The 17,126-nt window shown below is 44.0% G+C and overlaps 1 protein-coding gene across 1 annotated transcript in view; it reads left to right on the top strand.

The window, feature by feature from the left end:
• Positions 1–894: 894 nt before the first annotated feature.
• The window catches only part of SLAMF1 (signaling lymphocytic activation molecule family member 1), a 33,094-nt gene continuing 16,862 nt past the window's right edge, over positions 895–17,126 (top strand). Inside the window, exons 1-3 of the mRNA XM_059902782.1 lie at positions 895–970; positions 8,922–9,263; positions 11,222–11,506. Coding sequence (XP_059758765.1) covers positions 895–970; positions 8,922–9,263; positions 11,222–11,506 — 703 coding nt within the window. The remainder of the gene's footprint in view (positions 971–8,921; positions 9,264–11,221; positions 11,507–17,126) is intronic.

The following is a 17,126-nucleotide window of genomic DNA, read 5'->3' as shown; positions in this document are numbered from 1 at the left end:
CTTTCACATATATCAGCAGTTCTTATTACCCTTGTCCTCTTAGGGAGGCCCATTGGAAAGTGCCTTTGACCTGTTAAAATGGACTTTCAGTTTCCTTGTGAGCCAATAATAGCATCTTTCCCATGTTTCATATTTATAGCTTAACTTACGGAAAAGCACAAGATCTTTCTTCTGTCAACTCTAGTCCCTTCTCCTCAACAAAAAATTAGTTACAAATTCTAAAATAAGGTGGCCCCTCCAAACACAGCACAGGGCTCACTAAATTCTACCACAGTGTACCCAGCAGGGAAATTGGGTTTCTGCCAGCTGACCCACCTTTGCCCACCCCCATCTCTCTGTGACTTTGGCACCAGGACCTGACTGCATGGAGAGGTGTTCTCTGAAATTATGAAACAAATCAGAAGTAAAAGGTCCATCAGCTCATTAAAGGTCAGTCATCCAAGTTCAACTTTGAACTAACACATCCAAATTTGGGGTGGCCTGACATGACTACATCTCTTTCTTTATATAATAAGAGTTACCAGGCAGAACCGCCCAGAGAGTCTTGACATCCCTTTCTGGAAGACAGCTAAGAAAGGGAGGGGGGAGCACATTTCTGCCCAAGGCTGGGGTTTGACCGAGGTGACTACACAGCTCCCTTCTCGGCTCTTGCAGTCTAAGCACCTGACTTTGACTTCTTGGGAACAGCAGAGTGACTTAAAGCCTGAAAGGAGATGAGCAATCCTCGAGGCACAGGCAGAAAAAGTCCCAGTGAGACAGGAAGCCTGCTGGTTCCTGATGCATAAACTAGACAGTAGAGGCAGCACTTGCCTGACAAAGAGCTCACTCTGCCGTGGCGTCTGCGAGCAGCTGCCGGGTTCCTCACCAGGCTCCCTTCCCTCTCCTCACTGGCTGATGGATCCCAAGGGGCTCCTCTCCTTGAACGTCCTGCTGTTTTTCTCCCTAGTTTTTGAGCTGAGCTGCAGAACAGGTGAGTGCTCATCTGTCTGAGGGCTTGGGTCTCATGATTACCTGCCAGGAATCAGCTGTAGCCCATGGATGGAGAGAAGATGCAGGGGTGACGGGTTGTTTTTCGGCTGCCTCTTCCTCAGAGACTGACTCTGAGTTCTTCCTGCCGCTTTTAAAGAGGAAGGAACATTGTAAGTTACTGGGCTCCTGGCTTCTGAGGCTAAGCCCCACCAGTCCAAGGAAACCAGGAGCTCTAAGCCAAAGGCACTGGTCACATTCTAGACCAGCCTCTCTGTGTGAGAGGCTCCAGTCAAAGTCCTGGCTGAGTGGTTGGTTTTGCATGAGTATCCTTCTGGCAAAGACCCAGGCTAAGGGAATGAGCTGTAGGGATGGAGCTCTGGGAGAATATTACTCCTACAACCCTGTCCTGGATGGGGATCATCACACACACAAGCAGACAAATGAACAGCATGGTCCACCTACATGAAAGGGTTGTAGTGGGAAGAGAGGGTAGAAGTGAAAACCCCAGGCACTGGCTGAGAACAGATAGTGGCCACAGTGTGGTCATACTGGTGGCTACTTTCCTGGAAGAGAAGGCTCCAAGGCAGCAAGAGGGGGAGAGGCCAGGATTTTTGGAGCCCAGGGCTGGTTACAGTAAGTGAGAAATGCAAATTGGAAATGCTCAGGGTCAGGGCAGCTCCAGTGTAGGGCCGGACACAAGACAAAGTGTTTGGAGCTGGGCTCTGCTCCTGTCTTTCTGGTTTGCTGGTATTCTCTGTTTAGTAATAGCTGAGCTATGAGAAAATGTGCTTGAGAAAGAAAAAGCCAAACAATGGGCAGACTTTGGGCTCACTATGGAGTGGGTGAGAATCTCCTTTCTGCTTAAATGCCTTGGGACTGTGGGAAGCAGTCTGGAGTGGAAGCAGCATTAAGGGAGGGGAGACGTCCTGAGGCTCCGGATGTTCTGTTTTTGGGGTTTTCAAGCCCACAAATCCATTATGGACTTTTCCAGGAGAAGCCCAGAGATATGCTAGGATTGTCAGAGGGGCTGCACTTGGGATCTCTCTTTTGCCAGATTCCCAGATGAATAGGCCTTCCTTGGCCCCACTTTTCCTCAGAATCAGGCAGACCCATGGCTCTTGCTACCCAAGGTCTCAGAGAGCAATAATTGAACTGAGGGCTCAGAAAGCCAAACGGAACCACTTTAAGCCATCACAGGGAGAGTCAAACTTTACTGGGTGCACCCCATTTGTGACTCCACCATTTTTGGAATTCTTCTTAGTGACTATCAGGCGTGATGGGTTTGAACAGTAAGCTGGACTTTTCTATCTCTGTGCTGGCTTGCCTCCTGGCCAGTCTGGCCCTGGCATTTCAGGTTCTGCTGACAGCTGCTGCACGGAAAGCTTTGGAGGTCACTGGTCAGTGAGAAACAGCCCAGACCCATAGGCATGTCTACCCAATCGGTAGTGTCTCCCTTCCTTGCCTTTGTCTTCTCTGAAATATGTACAAAAATTTTAGTGTTTTTATTTTAAAATATGCACCCTTTTGTGAAACCCCAATAAAACCCAGATGGAAATGCTTTGCAAATGGGACAGGTCATTCATGACAGATTCACCCAACCAAGAAACCCCATTCTTGTAAAATCAGTACCCACTCCCTTTCCCATCTCTACTCAGCTTGACTTCCAATTCCCAGTCAAAACTGTAAAAGTCAAAAAGTCCACATGTCCCTCCCCCCAATAAAGTGAATTTTCCATTTCCACCAATGATATATTTTTTAATAGACTTCATTTTTTTTAGAGCTGTTTTGGGTTCACAGCAAAACTGAGCAAAAGATACAGAGATTTCCAACTACCTCCACACAGGCACAGCCTCCCTCATTATCAACGTCCCCACCAGAGTGGTGCATCTCTTACAACTGATGGATCTACCCCAGTGAGATTTTTTATTCCTTCATTCAGGTCCTCCTCACCTCCTTCACACACATGAGGGGAGAGGTGAGGGACAAGTGGGGGCATCCTAGACTTGGCCCAACCTTGTTGTTCACTGGCCCATTGTACCCCAAGATGCAGATCTAGGCACTTTCATCTCTCAAAAGCTTTAATACTGTGATATAATGCCACTACCTTCACTGTCTCCAGTGTTGGACTGGAAATCAGAACCTCAAGGCTATTTGGTTTTATCCATAGATTGCCTTTGAACAATCCCATTCAGCAATGGTCTACTAAGGACACACGATGTGGCTAGCACTATGTGAGGTGTGAGGTGTGGGGGAAGTAAAATGAACAACCACAGCCTCTGCCTAGTACTTGACACAGTATCTGGTACATGAGAGCCCTTCCATGAATGTTTGTTGAATGAATAATAATAGCATGTACAGCATCCTGGCTGTATACCAAACACTGTTGTAAGTGCTTTATGTGTATTATTCATTTAATGATCATACCAACCCTATGAGATATGTGTAGTTATTGTTACATTATGATTTTATAAAAGAGGAAAAAGAGGCACAGAGTAGTTAGCAATTTCTCTTTAATCACCCAGCCTGACTCCAGAGGCCTGAATGAATGAAACTCGATAAGCTTATGTTTAGGGAGGAGGAGAATCCTAAAATTTGTATCCAGGTCCCATGGTAAAAATTAGAATATGCTATCTATAATTGAAGCATTTGAGTTGATTTTAATTGAATTGAAATGAAATATAGGAATTTTCAAAAGGTGAGAGAAGTTGACAAAATCAAAGAAGGAAGTACAAGGCGTATGGAAGTATTTGATCTGGAATTTGAAAAGTGAATAGAAACATCTTTCATCATGTAGCTTTCATTTAATTTTTTGTTAACGAGTTTGTTTATTGGAAGAGTATCACATGTATGTCTATAAAACTTCAACAGTATAAAAGGGTACAGAATGGAGACAAATCTCCCTTCTATACCCCTCCCTACTGTTACCAGTTTCTTGCATGTCCTTTTAAATATATACATCAGGTAGGTTGGATTTTTATATAACTTGAAAAGAGTACTCTAGATGAAGGCACAGATGCAGAGGTAAAGTGCTGTGAGTTTTCACGGGGAACTGTAAGTGGCCTGTTGCACCTGAAACAGAGGTTTCATAGCTTAGGCACTTCTAGCTCCTCACCTGGCAAATAGGGATAAGGGTCCCCTTCACCTCCCTATATAAACAACTCTTATGGATGTTATAAAGATAAAGGAGAGTACATTCAGATTTTGGAGAGAGAGAAATTAGACTCTGTTTTGTCATTTGTTCATTCATTCATTCGTCTCATTCAGTTTTTTCATTCTCTCGGGCAAAAAGGATTTATTGAGTTCCTACCATGTCCCAGGTGGGTATTAAGATTACAGCAGTGAACAAAACAGACACAGTCCCTACTCTTGGAAACTTATAACTGAGTAAGGATGACAAGCATTGAACCAGAGTTAAAAGTGTATTGAGTGATATGAAAGGAGAGATGCAAAGTGAACTGGAAGCACATGGCAGAGAAACCGAATCTAAGCCAAGGGTCAAAGGCAGAGGCCTGAAGGACAGAAGGAGTTAACCCGGCAAATAAAGCGCAGTAACAGGCTTTCAGGCTGGGGAATGGTGAGTGCAAATATTCTAAGATAGAAATACCCAGCAGCGTCAAGGAATGGGACTAGGAGGACAGCTGGTAGGACTTCAGTTTAAAAAGGAGACTTATTAAAGACACATTATCTTTTCTTTGTAAGCCTAGATTTCCCATAAGAACTGTGAGGGCTCTGAGTCCTACCTGAAAGACATGCTGTAGCAAGATGCCCAGTATCAGGGCTGGGCAAAAAAAAAGTTATCATTAGGTAGAATCCCATTCTGTGAAAGGTTTGGCTAAATGCTACTGATTTCAGGAAAATATCCACGGGCCCAGGTGAATCACTCTACTTTCTAAGTAGAATTGCCCTGGAAGGAAAGTGAGTTGGTGTTAACAGCTACAAATGTTTCCTCCAGACTCTCTTAGTAACCAGGGGCTGACTGAATCACAGACCCGCTGGAAAACACTCATCAGGCAGTAGGATGTTTCAGGAGCTGGGACTCTACTTGAAGGGTTTTATGAACCACTTTAAAGTCCCCACTTATTTTTCCACTCTTGCTTAGGTGGCAATGAGTTCACGTACCCCCTGCAGACCTGGCCACTCACACACTCAGTTGTTACATCATCATTCTTTATGTGGGTTGTAGCATGTGAGGGTCTCTTCCTGATGAAGTTTTGATTCCACTCCCCATGACTGAGTCTGCCTAAACCACTCAGCCTTTTCTTCTCATCTGCCCTCTCTTTCTTTCCCTCTTTACCCTCTTCTTTTCTTTTTTCAAAAATTTTTTTCTTTTCTTTTTTCTTTTTTTTGGCTACTCCCTGCCCCATCCTCTATTTCCTTTTCCCCCCTGACTCCCTTCCAATTCCAAGTTCTGAAAACAACCATGGCGTAAAGAGTCTGTTGGGTTACATGGGCGGAAGGGGCACACGGGAGACACAGCAGGGTGGAGACTTATGGTCTATGAATGGGTATAATTTCCATTTCTTTTTTCTCCATATTAAAATTGATCCAAAATAATCAACAGTATGATGGCAATTCTCAACCTTGATTTGAAGCCCAGACTCCTTTGAGAGATGACATTAATGGCTATGCTCCCAGAAAAATGTACATATGCTTATTTATACCACTTTTGTACGCAATTTCAGGGGGCCCATGTACCACATGACATTTCTCCTTGCATGGATGGTTCTAGTTTTCTGTCATCGCTTTATTGGTAGAAGTTTAAGTTCAGGATTCAAGAGGTTACTCTCTTGGGTACTGTACCTACCACATTATCTGAACAGTCAGGCATCCATAAGTGTGGCTGGAAGGAATTCCAACATGCCCTCCAGTTTATCTTTATAAAAACAGCAACACCAGCACCATGAACAGCAGTCCTTATTGAATCAATTAAGCAACAAGGGAGAGCATTCTGTTTCAAGAGTTGATGTATTAGCAATATGTAAAAGAGCAAATGCCTAATTGTCTTTCTCACTATTCCTTAATAATGATAAGTGTCAGGAATTCCCTGGCAGTCCAGTGGTTAGAACTCGGGGCTTCCATTACCGGGGCCCAGGGTTCAATCCCTGGTTGGGGAACTAAGATCCTGCAAGCCATGTGGCATGGCAAAAGAAAAAAAAATACTATGTGTCAACCACTCAAATCCTGATTTTTCTTTTTTCCCAACCTCTGAATCTCTAGTCTGATATCAGCTGGGCCCTTTACAGGATCTCAGAGCATGTTGGTGTCAAGAACATCTGAATCAGTTTGCCCAAAGTTCCAACATCCATCTTAACCACGAGTTATTGTGTCTTTTCTAAGTGGCTGCATTACTTAGGCAGACAGTTTTATTGTACTCTTCTGACTTTCTTATCAACTAGAACAATTTGTGCTCTCTCTGACTCATGGGCTCCTTCTTTTATGAACATTAGCTTATGGTTAAGTTCAATTATTAAGTTCAGTCACATACTGGGCAGAGCTAAATAAGAGAGGTTTTAGTCAGGTAACATGGCTTTCAGCATTCATAAATTGAACAGATATTTATTTAAAGCCTACTATGTGCCAACCACAGTTGTGAGTCCTAGGGACAAAGCTTTGAACAAAATCAAATTCTTCCTCTTGAGAAGTTGGCATTCTAGTGTTAAAAAATAAAATGAATAATATATACAGTATAACATCAGACAGTGATAAGCACAACAAGAAGGGATAGGTTAGGATAGATAGGATAGTCAGAGCAAGTCTCTCAGAGAAGATGATTTTTTGAGCAGAAATCTAAAATAAAATGAGGGAATGAGCTCTTTAGATATGTAAGGGAAGAGATTGCCAGAGAGAGAGAGAGAGAACAGCAAATGCAAAAGCTCTGAGATGAGAATATTCTGGATGAGTTACAGACCAGCCGGAGCCAGTGTGGCCATAGTGCAGTGAGGACAGGAGATGGAGTTGGAGAGGTACCAGGGATTGGGTTATTCAGTCTTTGAAGCAATAACAGGGACTATGGATTTTATTCCATGGGTGCTTAGAAAGCCCTGGAAGATTAAAAGCAGGAGAGAGTCAAAATCTGATATAGTTTTAAAAGGTTACGCTGTCCATTGCATGGACGCAGGGAGATTAGTTGGAAGACAATGGCAGGGCCAGGCTGGTGATGTTGTTGGTTGAAAGTCCTCAGATGCCAGATATATTTTTAAGGCAGAGCCAACGGGATTGCTGATAGATTGAATGTGGAGTATTAGAGGAAGAAAGGAGTCAAAGATGATTCCAGTGTTTTGGCCTAGGAATTGTAATGTTGTTTGCAGAAGGGGCTATAGAATCAAGAGTTCATTTGCTAAGTTTGAGATGCCCTTTAGACCTCCAAATACCAATACCAATCGGTGTAGGCAATTTGGAGTACTGTGAAGGGTTTGGGTAAGAGATATATCTCTGTAAGCATTCCAGAAACATGTCAAACTATGCAACTAGATAAGTGTGGCTGAGAAAGAGAAGAAGTCTGAGTACTGAGTCCTGGGATGCTCCAGTCTTAGAGGTCTTTAAGAGCAGAAGGTTCCAGGCAAGGAGACTGAGAAAGGGCAGCCAATGAAATAGGAAGAAAACCAGGAGAGTGTGTTGTTCCCCAGGCCAAATGAAGGCAGTGTTTCAAAGGGGCAATATGAACTATGCCAAGTGAAAGCAAGATGAGAAAGCAAGGATGAAGATGGAGAAGTGACTTAGTATTATGGAATATATGGTGACCTTGACAAGAGTGGTTCCAATAAGTAGTAAGGAGAAGGCTGGTCTGGAGTGGGTACAAGGAAAAATAAGTCAGGAAATGGGGACAGAAGGTATAAATACACATTAAGGGACTTTGGGATAAAAGAAAACAGAGAAATGGGGAGGTGGCTGGGGATGGACCTGGGACCAGGGGAGGGGTTTTTAAGATGGGGGAAATTACATGTTGGTATGTTGTGTGTTAATAGAAATAACCCACAGCATACCATAACAATAACAAAGCTGATGACGCAAGGGGTGGGGGAAGTTGCAGGAGCAAAGCCTTGAAGGGAGTGAGTGCTCCATGAAGGAAGAGGCTAGCCTTATCTGGGAGCAGAGACCATCCATCCAAGTAGGTAGGTTGACTTGGTGGTGGAAACAAATGGAAGTTCTCTTTTGTTTCTTCTCCTTTTTCAGTGAAATGAGAAGCAGGGTCATCAACTGAGGTTGTGGGTTTGCGGAGAGGGGAGGTGTTAAATCATCAGCAGTAGGATCCTTTACAGTGGTGGTTTGAAAGGTTTGGTTTTTTTTTGGTTGTTGTTGGCTCAGCTTATTTGAAAAAGAGAAATAAAAAAATTTCTCACCCTTGACATTGTTAAATATCTTAGCTTTGGGGGGAGTTAGGATTCCACAGTTTGAATATGAGTCTCATCTCCTCCTGGACTCCACATCCCTCAGACTTTTCTCTTTCCCCCTCATCTGAAATGATGTTTCTGTAACCTTGGTCTCTTGGGCTCACAAGCTCAGAATTAGTTTCAGTTACTCTCCATTCTTCATGCTATATATCCAATGGTGGTGGGAAGTCTGGCTGAGGAATTAATCCAGTTACTAGTTATATGACTTTAGGCAAGTCATTTAACTTCTCTATGCCTTAGGTGCCTTAATTGTAAATCTGAGTTGATAGAATTTCCTCCTAGATCAAAGAAACCCAGTGTCCTAATTAGTCTATACAGCTCTATCATAAGTGATTTTAAGATTTCCACTGGAATTTTTGAACACTGAGAATATAGTGGCAAATACTGAGAATATAGTGAGATCCTCATGACAGTCCTTATAAACTACTAAGGACCTGGCAACCCCAGGGATTGGCCAAGAGGAAGAGGGAGATCGTCCAGTCTATTATTCCTGATCCACAGACAGGATGTGAGTCTCAAAGGCTTCCATAATAAGGGACTTCATTCTCCTTCCTCCCACAGGTGAGGGCTCAACGAATTGCCCAGTGATGATCCTTGGGCGGCTGGGAAGCAGTGTGCTGCTGCCCCTGACATCTGAGGGGATAAGTAAGAGCATGAATAAGAGTATCCACATCCTTGTCACAATGGCAGAATCACCCGTAGACACCATCAAGAAGAAAATAGTGTCTCTGGATCTGCGGAAAGGTGACTCTCCACGCCATCTGGAGAATGGCTATGAGTTTCATCCAGAAAACCTGAGCCTGAGGATCCTGAAAAGCAGGAAGGAGGATGAGGGCTGGTACTTTATGAGCCTGGAGGAAAACGTTTCAGTCCAGCAATTTTGCCTGCAGCTGAAGCTCTATGGTAATGATGGTGGCTTCCCCAGTCCCCAGTGGAGGGACGAGATAGTTCCTTGCCTAAGAATTTAGGCCTCTCTCAGAAGCAAAGGGTATTCAGAGTTGGAAGCAACTTGAAAGACATTTCAGTCCAGGGGTAAACCGTCCTTCAGGAAGAAGTTTTAGAAGTTCACAAATCTTTTTTTCGTCCCAATTGCACGTTAGTGATAGCTGATTAGCACAAGTTACCTTTAACCCCATTTTCTTGGGGCTCCAGGACCTCTTGCCTACAGCCCCGCTGCCTGTAGGCAAGAGGACCTGGAGCCCCAAGTGTCTCAATTTACAGATAAGATTTTATTTGGAAAAAGGTGTCTTTTTTTAATTAAAAAAATTTTTGAATACCACTGATCAAGCTCAACCTCGCTTTCATAGATGAGGACACTGAAATCTAGAGATAAGTGGTTTGCACGTTCCTACTCACATCTGCGTAGGTGGGTTCACTGCACTAGGAGTCCTGGGAGAAGGAGGGTTGAAATTCAGCCCACACACCACTCACCAAGCCCCGCCTCCTGGCAGAGGATTGCATCTACCTGGTGGAAGAGGCATATTTTTCTCACTTAAACAAATGCTCTGATTATAAAATTGCTTAGTTGCAGAACTTAAACTAGAACGTAAGTCCATCTAAATCTAAGGCCAGTGCATTTTTGAGTCTCTTTACCTGCCAGCCCCTCTTGAACACACCCAGAGTTTGTCTCTTAAGTCCCAAGGCTCCCTTGAATTCCCAGGGAATTCCCAGGGATCCTGGCAGCCATGTGAGCTACGCTGCTTCTTCACAGTGAGTTTCTTATCTCTGAGGATGGGGCAGGGAGCCCCAAACACCCAACATTTCTTTAAAATCCTCAGGTACCTACAGGAGAGACAGAAATACCCTCCCTGCCCTTCCCCTGGCCTTAGCATTCCCTTCCCTCCGAACAGTGTATGCAGAATTCCCACAGCCTTCCACCAGGTATCAGGGTGTCCTGATCATTCCAATAGTGTTCCCGGGCCAAGGCTGCCATGAGCACAAAGATTACACATGCATTTTCTAGAACAGTTCACTGCCTTTGTCACATCTTGTCTTTTATGATCAAATTCTTACCTTAGAAAATATGGTTTCTGCAACCATGGTGTTCTTCTCAAGTCAAAGAAAGAGTCTGAATCTTGGAGTCAGAAAGACATAGTTTCAGATCTCAGTTTGGCTGTTAGAAGCTGAGTGACATTATGTAAGACACTCCACCTCTCTGGGTCTCAGTTTCCTCATCTATAAAATGGGAATAATTATAACTAGGTTCATAATTGTTGAGAAAGTTGTTGAAAAGATTAAAGAATATTATGAATGTGAAATTCTAGCATTATGCCTGTCCTATAGTATGTATTAAATAAATAAGATTTCCCTTTTCCCTTGTCTATTTCACAGCATTAGAGTGAGATAAGTTGGTGAGGCCTGTGGCTATCTCAATTTCAGACACCCTAAAGCACTTGCTATAACACACACACACACACACACACACACACAGAGTATAGATGAAATCTCACCAGTAAAAAGTCATTCTTTTAGATCTGGAAGGTAATACTTTAGCCAAGGACAGTTAAAGCCCGTGGGGGAGTTAGCTGACAGCAAACACCACAGGTAGAATACAGGAGAGCAACCTAGATGAGGAACAACAGAAAGGCAAGGGGAGCCCTAACAGTACTGGTAGGGGGGAACTAAAAGGCAATTTTTTCTTCTCTATTTTATCCCAAGGTGATCCTGGAAAGGAGTATGGGGGAGGGGTATATGAGAGAGGGATGGTATGAAGCAGTAGGTCCCCACAGAAATAAATCACACTGCAGCTCCACAAGGAGGGAAAGATGCCATTAGGTTGCATTTTCTTCTAACAAGAAGGTTAAGACAGCATTCCAGAGGATTCATTTCAGTGATGGCTCCCTTCCTCCTCCTCCTGACAGAACAGGTCTCCACTCCGGAAATTAAGGTGTTGAACTCCAGCCAGGAGAACGGGACCTGTAGCCTGATGCTGGCCTGCATGGTGGAGAAAGGGGACCATGTAGCTTACAACTGGAGTGAGGAGGCGGGTGCCCCCCTGCTGAGCCCCACCAAGAACTCCCACCTCCTGTATCTCACCCTTGGCCCTCAGGATGCCAACAACATCTACATCTGCACCGTGAGCAACCCCATCAGCAATGGCTCTCAGACCTTCATCCCGTGGTCCAGATGCAGCCTCGGTTCCTCAGGTGAGTGCCTTGTGGCGACTAGTGTGCCACATTAATGATATGGGCTCAGTCCCCACCTGGACCAATTGCTCTTCTTCCATAGCCATGGTCTTCACCTTGGGAACAACACTTTATATTTTCTCTATAGTTTGTAAAAGCCTCCCATGTGCATTCAGTGAGTGGTTACAGTTCATAATGACCGGGGTGGCATTATGCTCAGTTCACAGTGGAGGAAACCAATGAGAAACGATGGAGCCAGACCCGGAGCCCAGGTCTCAAGCTGTGATCCTTCCTCTCCCCTCCTGCAGTGGCACCAACCTGAAAGGCTGGCCGGGTGAGGGAGTGCAGGTGGCAGGTCCTGACTCCCAAGTCCATGCTCTACTAATGGTGGGATGGTTCTACACCATCAATAAGAATTTATCAATCACCTATGCTGTAGGAAATTGGGAATAGATATGATAAATGACCTCTCCTCTCCATCAACATGTTATAAAGATAAGACATGACACATGTGCTCAATAATGAAAAGCAGGATGTAATAAAGGGCCACATTTCATGAAATGTACTGTGAATCCCATAGCAGGTCAGAGGGCCAGGGTAGTCAGTTCTCTGACTAAGACCTAGACTGTGAAGTTTGGGAAAATGATAAATCATAGGGCACTTTATTATTGGCAAAGCGCTTTCAACTGTATGATCTCTTTTGATCCTCACAATGGTCTTATCAGATAAGTGTTGTCATCATCTTCATTTCACAAATTAGGAAGTTTAAGCTCATAGCATGTAAGTACCCTCCTCAAGTTTCTTCAGCTAATAAATGGTAGAGTCAGCACCTAAACCTAGATCTTCTGACTGATCTTTCTCTGGAAAGATACAGCTTCATTATTCTGTTATCAAAAGGAACGAAGGGCTGATTAAGTAAGCTCATCTAACCACTTGAGATTGGAAACAGGATAGACCACTGAGCCTTTTCATTAATCCATCTTGTATCCATGCCTCAGGTAGGTTCAGGGACAGAAGAACCAGGGTGCTGGCCTTGCAAGGTATTACCTGTGCCCTGACATTCTTCCCTCTGCATCCACTGGGGGGAAACAAGAGTCATTCCAAGGAGACTCCTGCCCACAGTAGACTTGGTGTATATTTGGAGGGTTTCTCCAGATGACCAAGGATCCAGGGACAGGGGAATGCAGCCAGGGCATGCCCTTCAGCAGAGCATGTCCAGTCAGCGACTCCCCTGAGGTATTCCAGAGGGACTGCTGGGAAAATCCACCTGGTCTCTGCATCTGAGAGTTCGGTGGTGAGCCTAACCAACTGCCTGTTTCCTCCCCCAGCCATTCATGGCAGAGTCGGCCAGCTGTCCACCCACTCAGTGTGCCTGGCTGCTTGCCCACCTTGCACACAAGCCACATTCACAGTTTCCTTCCCCAGTTCAGACCTCTCTCTCTGCCCACAGCTATTCAGAACATGCTGGTGGGATCAAGAAAGCAGTCTTGCATGAGTGCGGAGTTTACAGAATGTGACTCCAGTTGTCCTAGATCCAATATTACCCTTTTTACTCACAAGGATAAGCCACTTAACCTGTCTAAGACTTAGATTCTTTATCTAAAATAATAACAGCAGAAAGGTCTTAATTGTTTACTATGTGTCAATATGTGGCATCTCATTTAATCCTCCCAGCAACCAAATAGTATTAGTATCCCCACCTTACAGATGAGGAAACAAAGATATGGAAAGGTCACACACAGAGCAAGGGGCAGAGCTGAGTTGCCTGATTCTGAAATCCTCATAGGTACTAGTGGAACAGATAATACACTTTTTAAATGCCTTATAAATCATAATAAAAATGTGTGTTTTTCCCTCAGGGCTGAGGAAGGAGTAGCCCTTACCCCTGCACAGCCTTCTCTGGTCGTAGCAACCCTCTTAGAGTAAAGACAGGGCACCAAATGTTTTACCCTGACCCACCTCAGAAAAGAGGAATAATTCTCTTCATGCTCCTCAATATAGTTTAATGAGAATTTAATCAATATTTTCCAAAGTCTTGGCCATAAAGCTTCGCCTAGGGGCACTTAGCTCAGGACATTCTTAAGAAACATATAGGGACTCCCTGGTGGCGCAGTGGTTAAGAATCTGCCTGCTAACGCAGGTGACACGGGTTCGAGCCCTGGTCCGGGAAGATCCCACATGCAGCGGAGCAACTAAGCCCGTGCGCCGCAACTACTGAATCTGTGCCCTAGAGCCCGTGAGACACAACTACTGAGCCTGCAAGCCACAACTACTGAAGCCCGTGCGCCTAGAGCCCGTGCTCCGCAACAAGAGAAGCCACCGCAATGAGAAGCCCGCGCACCGCAACGAAGAGTAGCCCCGGCTCCCACAACTAGAGAAAGCCTGCGCACAGCAATGAAGACCCGACGCAGCCAAAAATAAATAAATAAATAAATAATTTTTTTTTAAAAAGAAAGAAACATGTAAAAGTACTTCCCTGGTGGTCCAGCAGTTAAGACTCTGTGCTTCCACTGCAGGAGGCGCAAGTTCGATCCCTGATCAGGGAACTAAGATCCCACATGCCGTGCAGTGCAGCCAAAAACTAAAAAAAAAAAAATTTAAAAAGTACTCTTTAAAAAAAAGCATGTAAAGATGCTCTTACCCATCTAAGCCACTTTGAGGACCAAGTATGCCCTAGTGTGACCAGATTTACTGGGTATGGAGCAGGCTTTTGTGAGATGGGGAAGGACAAGAAGAAGAGGAAACATGGCACCATGGGAAAGCCCTGTCAGGACCTCAGCTCAGGCATTAAGACAAATACCCAGCAGCCACTGCACTTTCTTGGGCCTCTGTTTCATTATATGTGAAATGAAAATGGTGAACTAGTGACATTCTTTCCAGAGTAAATATTCTATGATTCAGTTTGTATGTACCTGAATAAGAAATGCTAATAAAGCGTTACCAAGGTATATTAGTTTGCTAAGGGTGTTGTAAAAAGATGCCATAAACTGAGTGGCTTATATAACCAAAATTTATTGTCTCATGGTTCTGGAGGCTAGAAGTCCAAAATTAAGGTGTCAGCAGGGTTGGTTCCTTCTGAGGGCTGTGAGGGAAAGATCTGTTCCAGGCCTCTCTCCTTGGCTTGTAGATAGCTGTCTCCTCCTTTTGTCTCTTCACGTTGTCTTCCCTCTATGTGTATATCTGTCCAAATTTCCCCTTATTATAATGACACCAGTCACGTTGGATTAGGACCCACCTGTACTTAGTTTGCTAGGGTTGCCATAACAAAACACCACAGACAAAGTGGCTTAAATAACAGAAATTTATTTTCACAAGTTCTGGAGGCTAGAAGTCCAAGATCAAAGTGCTGGCAGGGTTGATTTTTTCCTGAGGGCTCTCTCCTTGGCTTGTAGATGGCTACCTTCTTGCTGTGTCTTCACACAGTCTTTCCCCTGGGCACGCTCACCCCTAGTGTCTCTTTGCGTATCCAGATTTCTTCTTCTTATAAGGACACCAGTAAGACTAGATTTGGGTTCACCCTAATGACCTCATTTTAACTTGATTACCTCTGTAAAGACCCAGTCTCCAAATAAGGTCACATTCTAAGGACTTCAACATATGAATTTTGGGGGAAACACATTCAACCCGTAACACAAGTAAAGATCCCCTCCCCTGCCTCCAGGGATGGGGAACCACAGCATGTCAGAAACAAATCACACAGCTAGTTTGTGGCATGCCGTTCGCAGTATACCAGGTTGCCTAAATATGGAAAACAGAGTTTTGTTAGTTCATTGATTTGTGTTTGCAAATGAATATCACTAATTTTTAAATTACTGTGCTTAGTTCGACAAAACATTTACTGAGGTTCTACTATGTTCCAACATTGTGTTAGGTGCTGAGAACACAAAGACAAAAAAAGACACAGTCCTTGCCCTTAAAGAAGGAATAGTTCTATAAATAACTAATTATCCCAGGTCTGGTAGTGCAACAGGTGCAAAACAGAAGTATGTGCAAATTAACCAAGAGGAGGGAATGATTGACACTGTCTCAGGGAATCAGAAAGAGCATCACAGAGGATGTGACATAAACAAGGTTTTGAAGAACAAGTAGAAATTACCCAAGCAGATAAAAGAAAGACATTCCAGGCAAAGGAAAAGGCAGATATAACTGGGTCTTGTTCTGTATTATCTTTTAGTATCCTGATGGGAACTAATAGATAGTTTTAGGTAGAGGAGTAACACGATCAGCTTTGCATTTCAGAGAGAAAATTCAGTGGTGTGGAGAATAGATTGGGGTGGGGAAGAGGCAGAAGAAAGAGAAACTAGTTATGAGGAGGGCCCATTATTTCAGTCACCCATCAAGAGATGATGAGGCCTGAACCAGAGCAGTGGCCGTTTAACAAAGACTCCATTCAAGGGAAACCCCAGCCTTGGGCTGAAGTGGTGGGGTGTGAGGGTTTATTAGAGGTCACTTCACCATCTATAATGAGGACAGTGATTTTAAGATATTTTTCACTTTCATTAATGAAAAACTCAAAGTGGTTAATAATGTGATGAGAGCAAATGAGACATGAGGTCAGCACTGCTTCTCATCAGGACTCAAACTAAACCACAAAAGAACATATTTGTTCCTCAAAATCTTTTCTTTCTTTTTAAAGGTAAATCGATTTTTATTTTATTTATTTATTCATTTTTTTTTTTTTGGCTGCACTGCGTGGCTTGTGGGATCCTAGTTCTCCAACCAGGGATGGAACTAGGGCCCCCTGCAGTGGAAGCTTGGAATCTTAACAACTGGACTGCCAGGGAATTCCCTGTTCCTCAAAATCTTTTCTTTCTAACAACTGTCCAGGCTCTCCATCATACATAAATCTTTATTCCAACTGCTATCTCAGTGTTTACAGCAAGAAACACTTTCATGTCTATTGTTATGATGCCTCTTTATTGCAAAGTCCATTTCCAAGGGTGCTACCAAGCATTCTCTTAGGTCATGCAGTGCATGTCGATGTGGGTCAACACTGGACAGTGTGTGACAAGCTGCCGTCCTTCATGACCATGTTCTGAAATAGTTCTTTCTGTGCAAGAAGGAGTAATACTAAACCTTAAATAGCTTAACTCAAAGGGAATACCCCTGGAAGCTCATCTTGAAAAGAGGATCCCTTTCTGCAGATTAGCAAAAAGTTGGCTCAGCAAGTCTAGGTTAGCTCAGTGGAAGGAAAAGCTGACACCTGCCAGTGTGTTCTGGGGGCTCCCCATTTCTAACAAGGCCATTTCATCAAAAGGGAGCTCTCATTGTTACAGAGTCACCTAGCTGTTCCATGCACAGAGCAGGTCCCTCTCCCTGGTACTCCCAATCCAGGACGCATGGCAACAATCTTGGAAGGATGGAACCTGGACACTTCTCACGGACCAGAGCCTTGTCATGTGACCACACCTGCTACACAGGATGTTGAGAAATGTAATCCTTAGCTGGGCAGCCATGTGACTGGACAAGACTTACATTGTCATGGGAGAATGAAAATGCCCCTGGAGGCACACCTAGTAGACCCTGCAACACAATGCTGGGTAGGATAGGCAGTTGTAAGGGATTTTTCTGGAAGCTGTGAACTCTGTAATAATTTTAACCTGGATGGTCCCAGATCTTAAATTAGTGTATGGTATGGTTT

Source organism: Balaenoptera ricei, chromosome 1 (assembly GCF_028023285.1).
Source record: "Balaenoptera ricei isolate mBalRic1 chromosome 1, mBalRic1.hap2, whole genome shotgun sequence".
NCBI lineage: Eukaryota > Metazoa > Chordata > Mammalia > Artiodactyla > Balaenopteridae > Balaenoptera > Balaenoptera ricei.
Note: the sequence above shows the minus strand (reverse complement) of the source record. Positions and strands in the feature narration are given on the sequence as shown.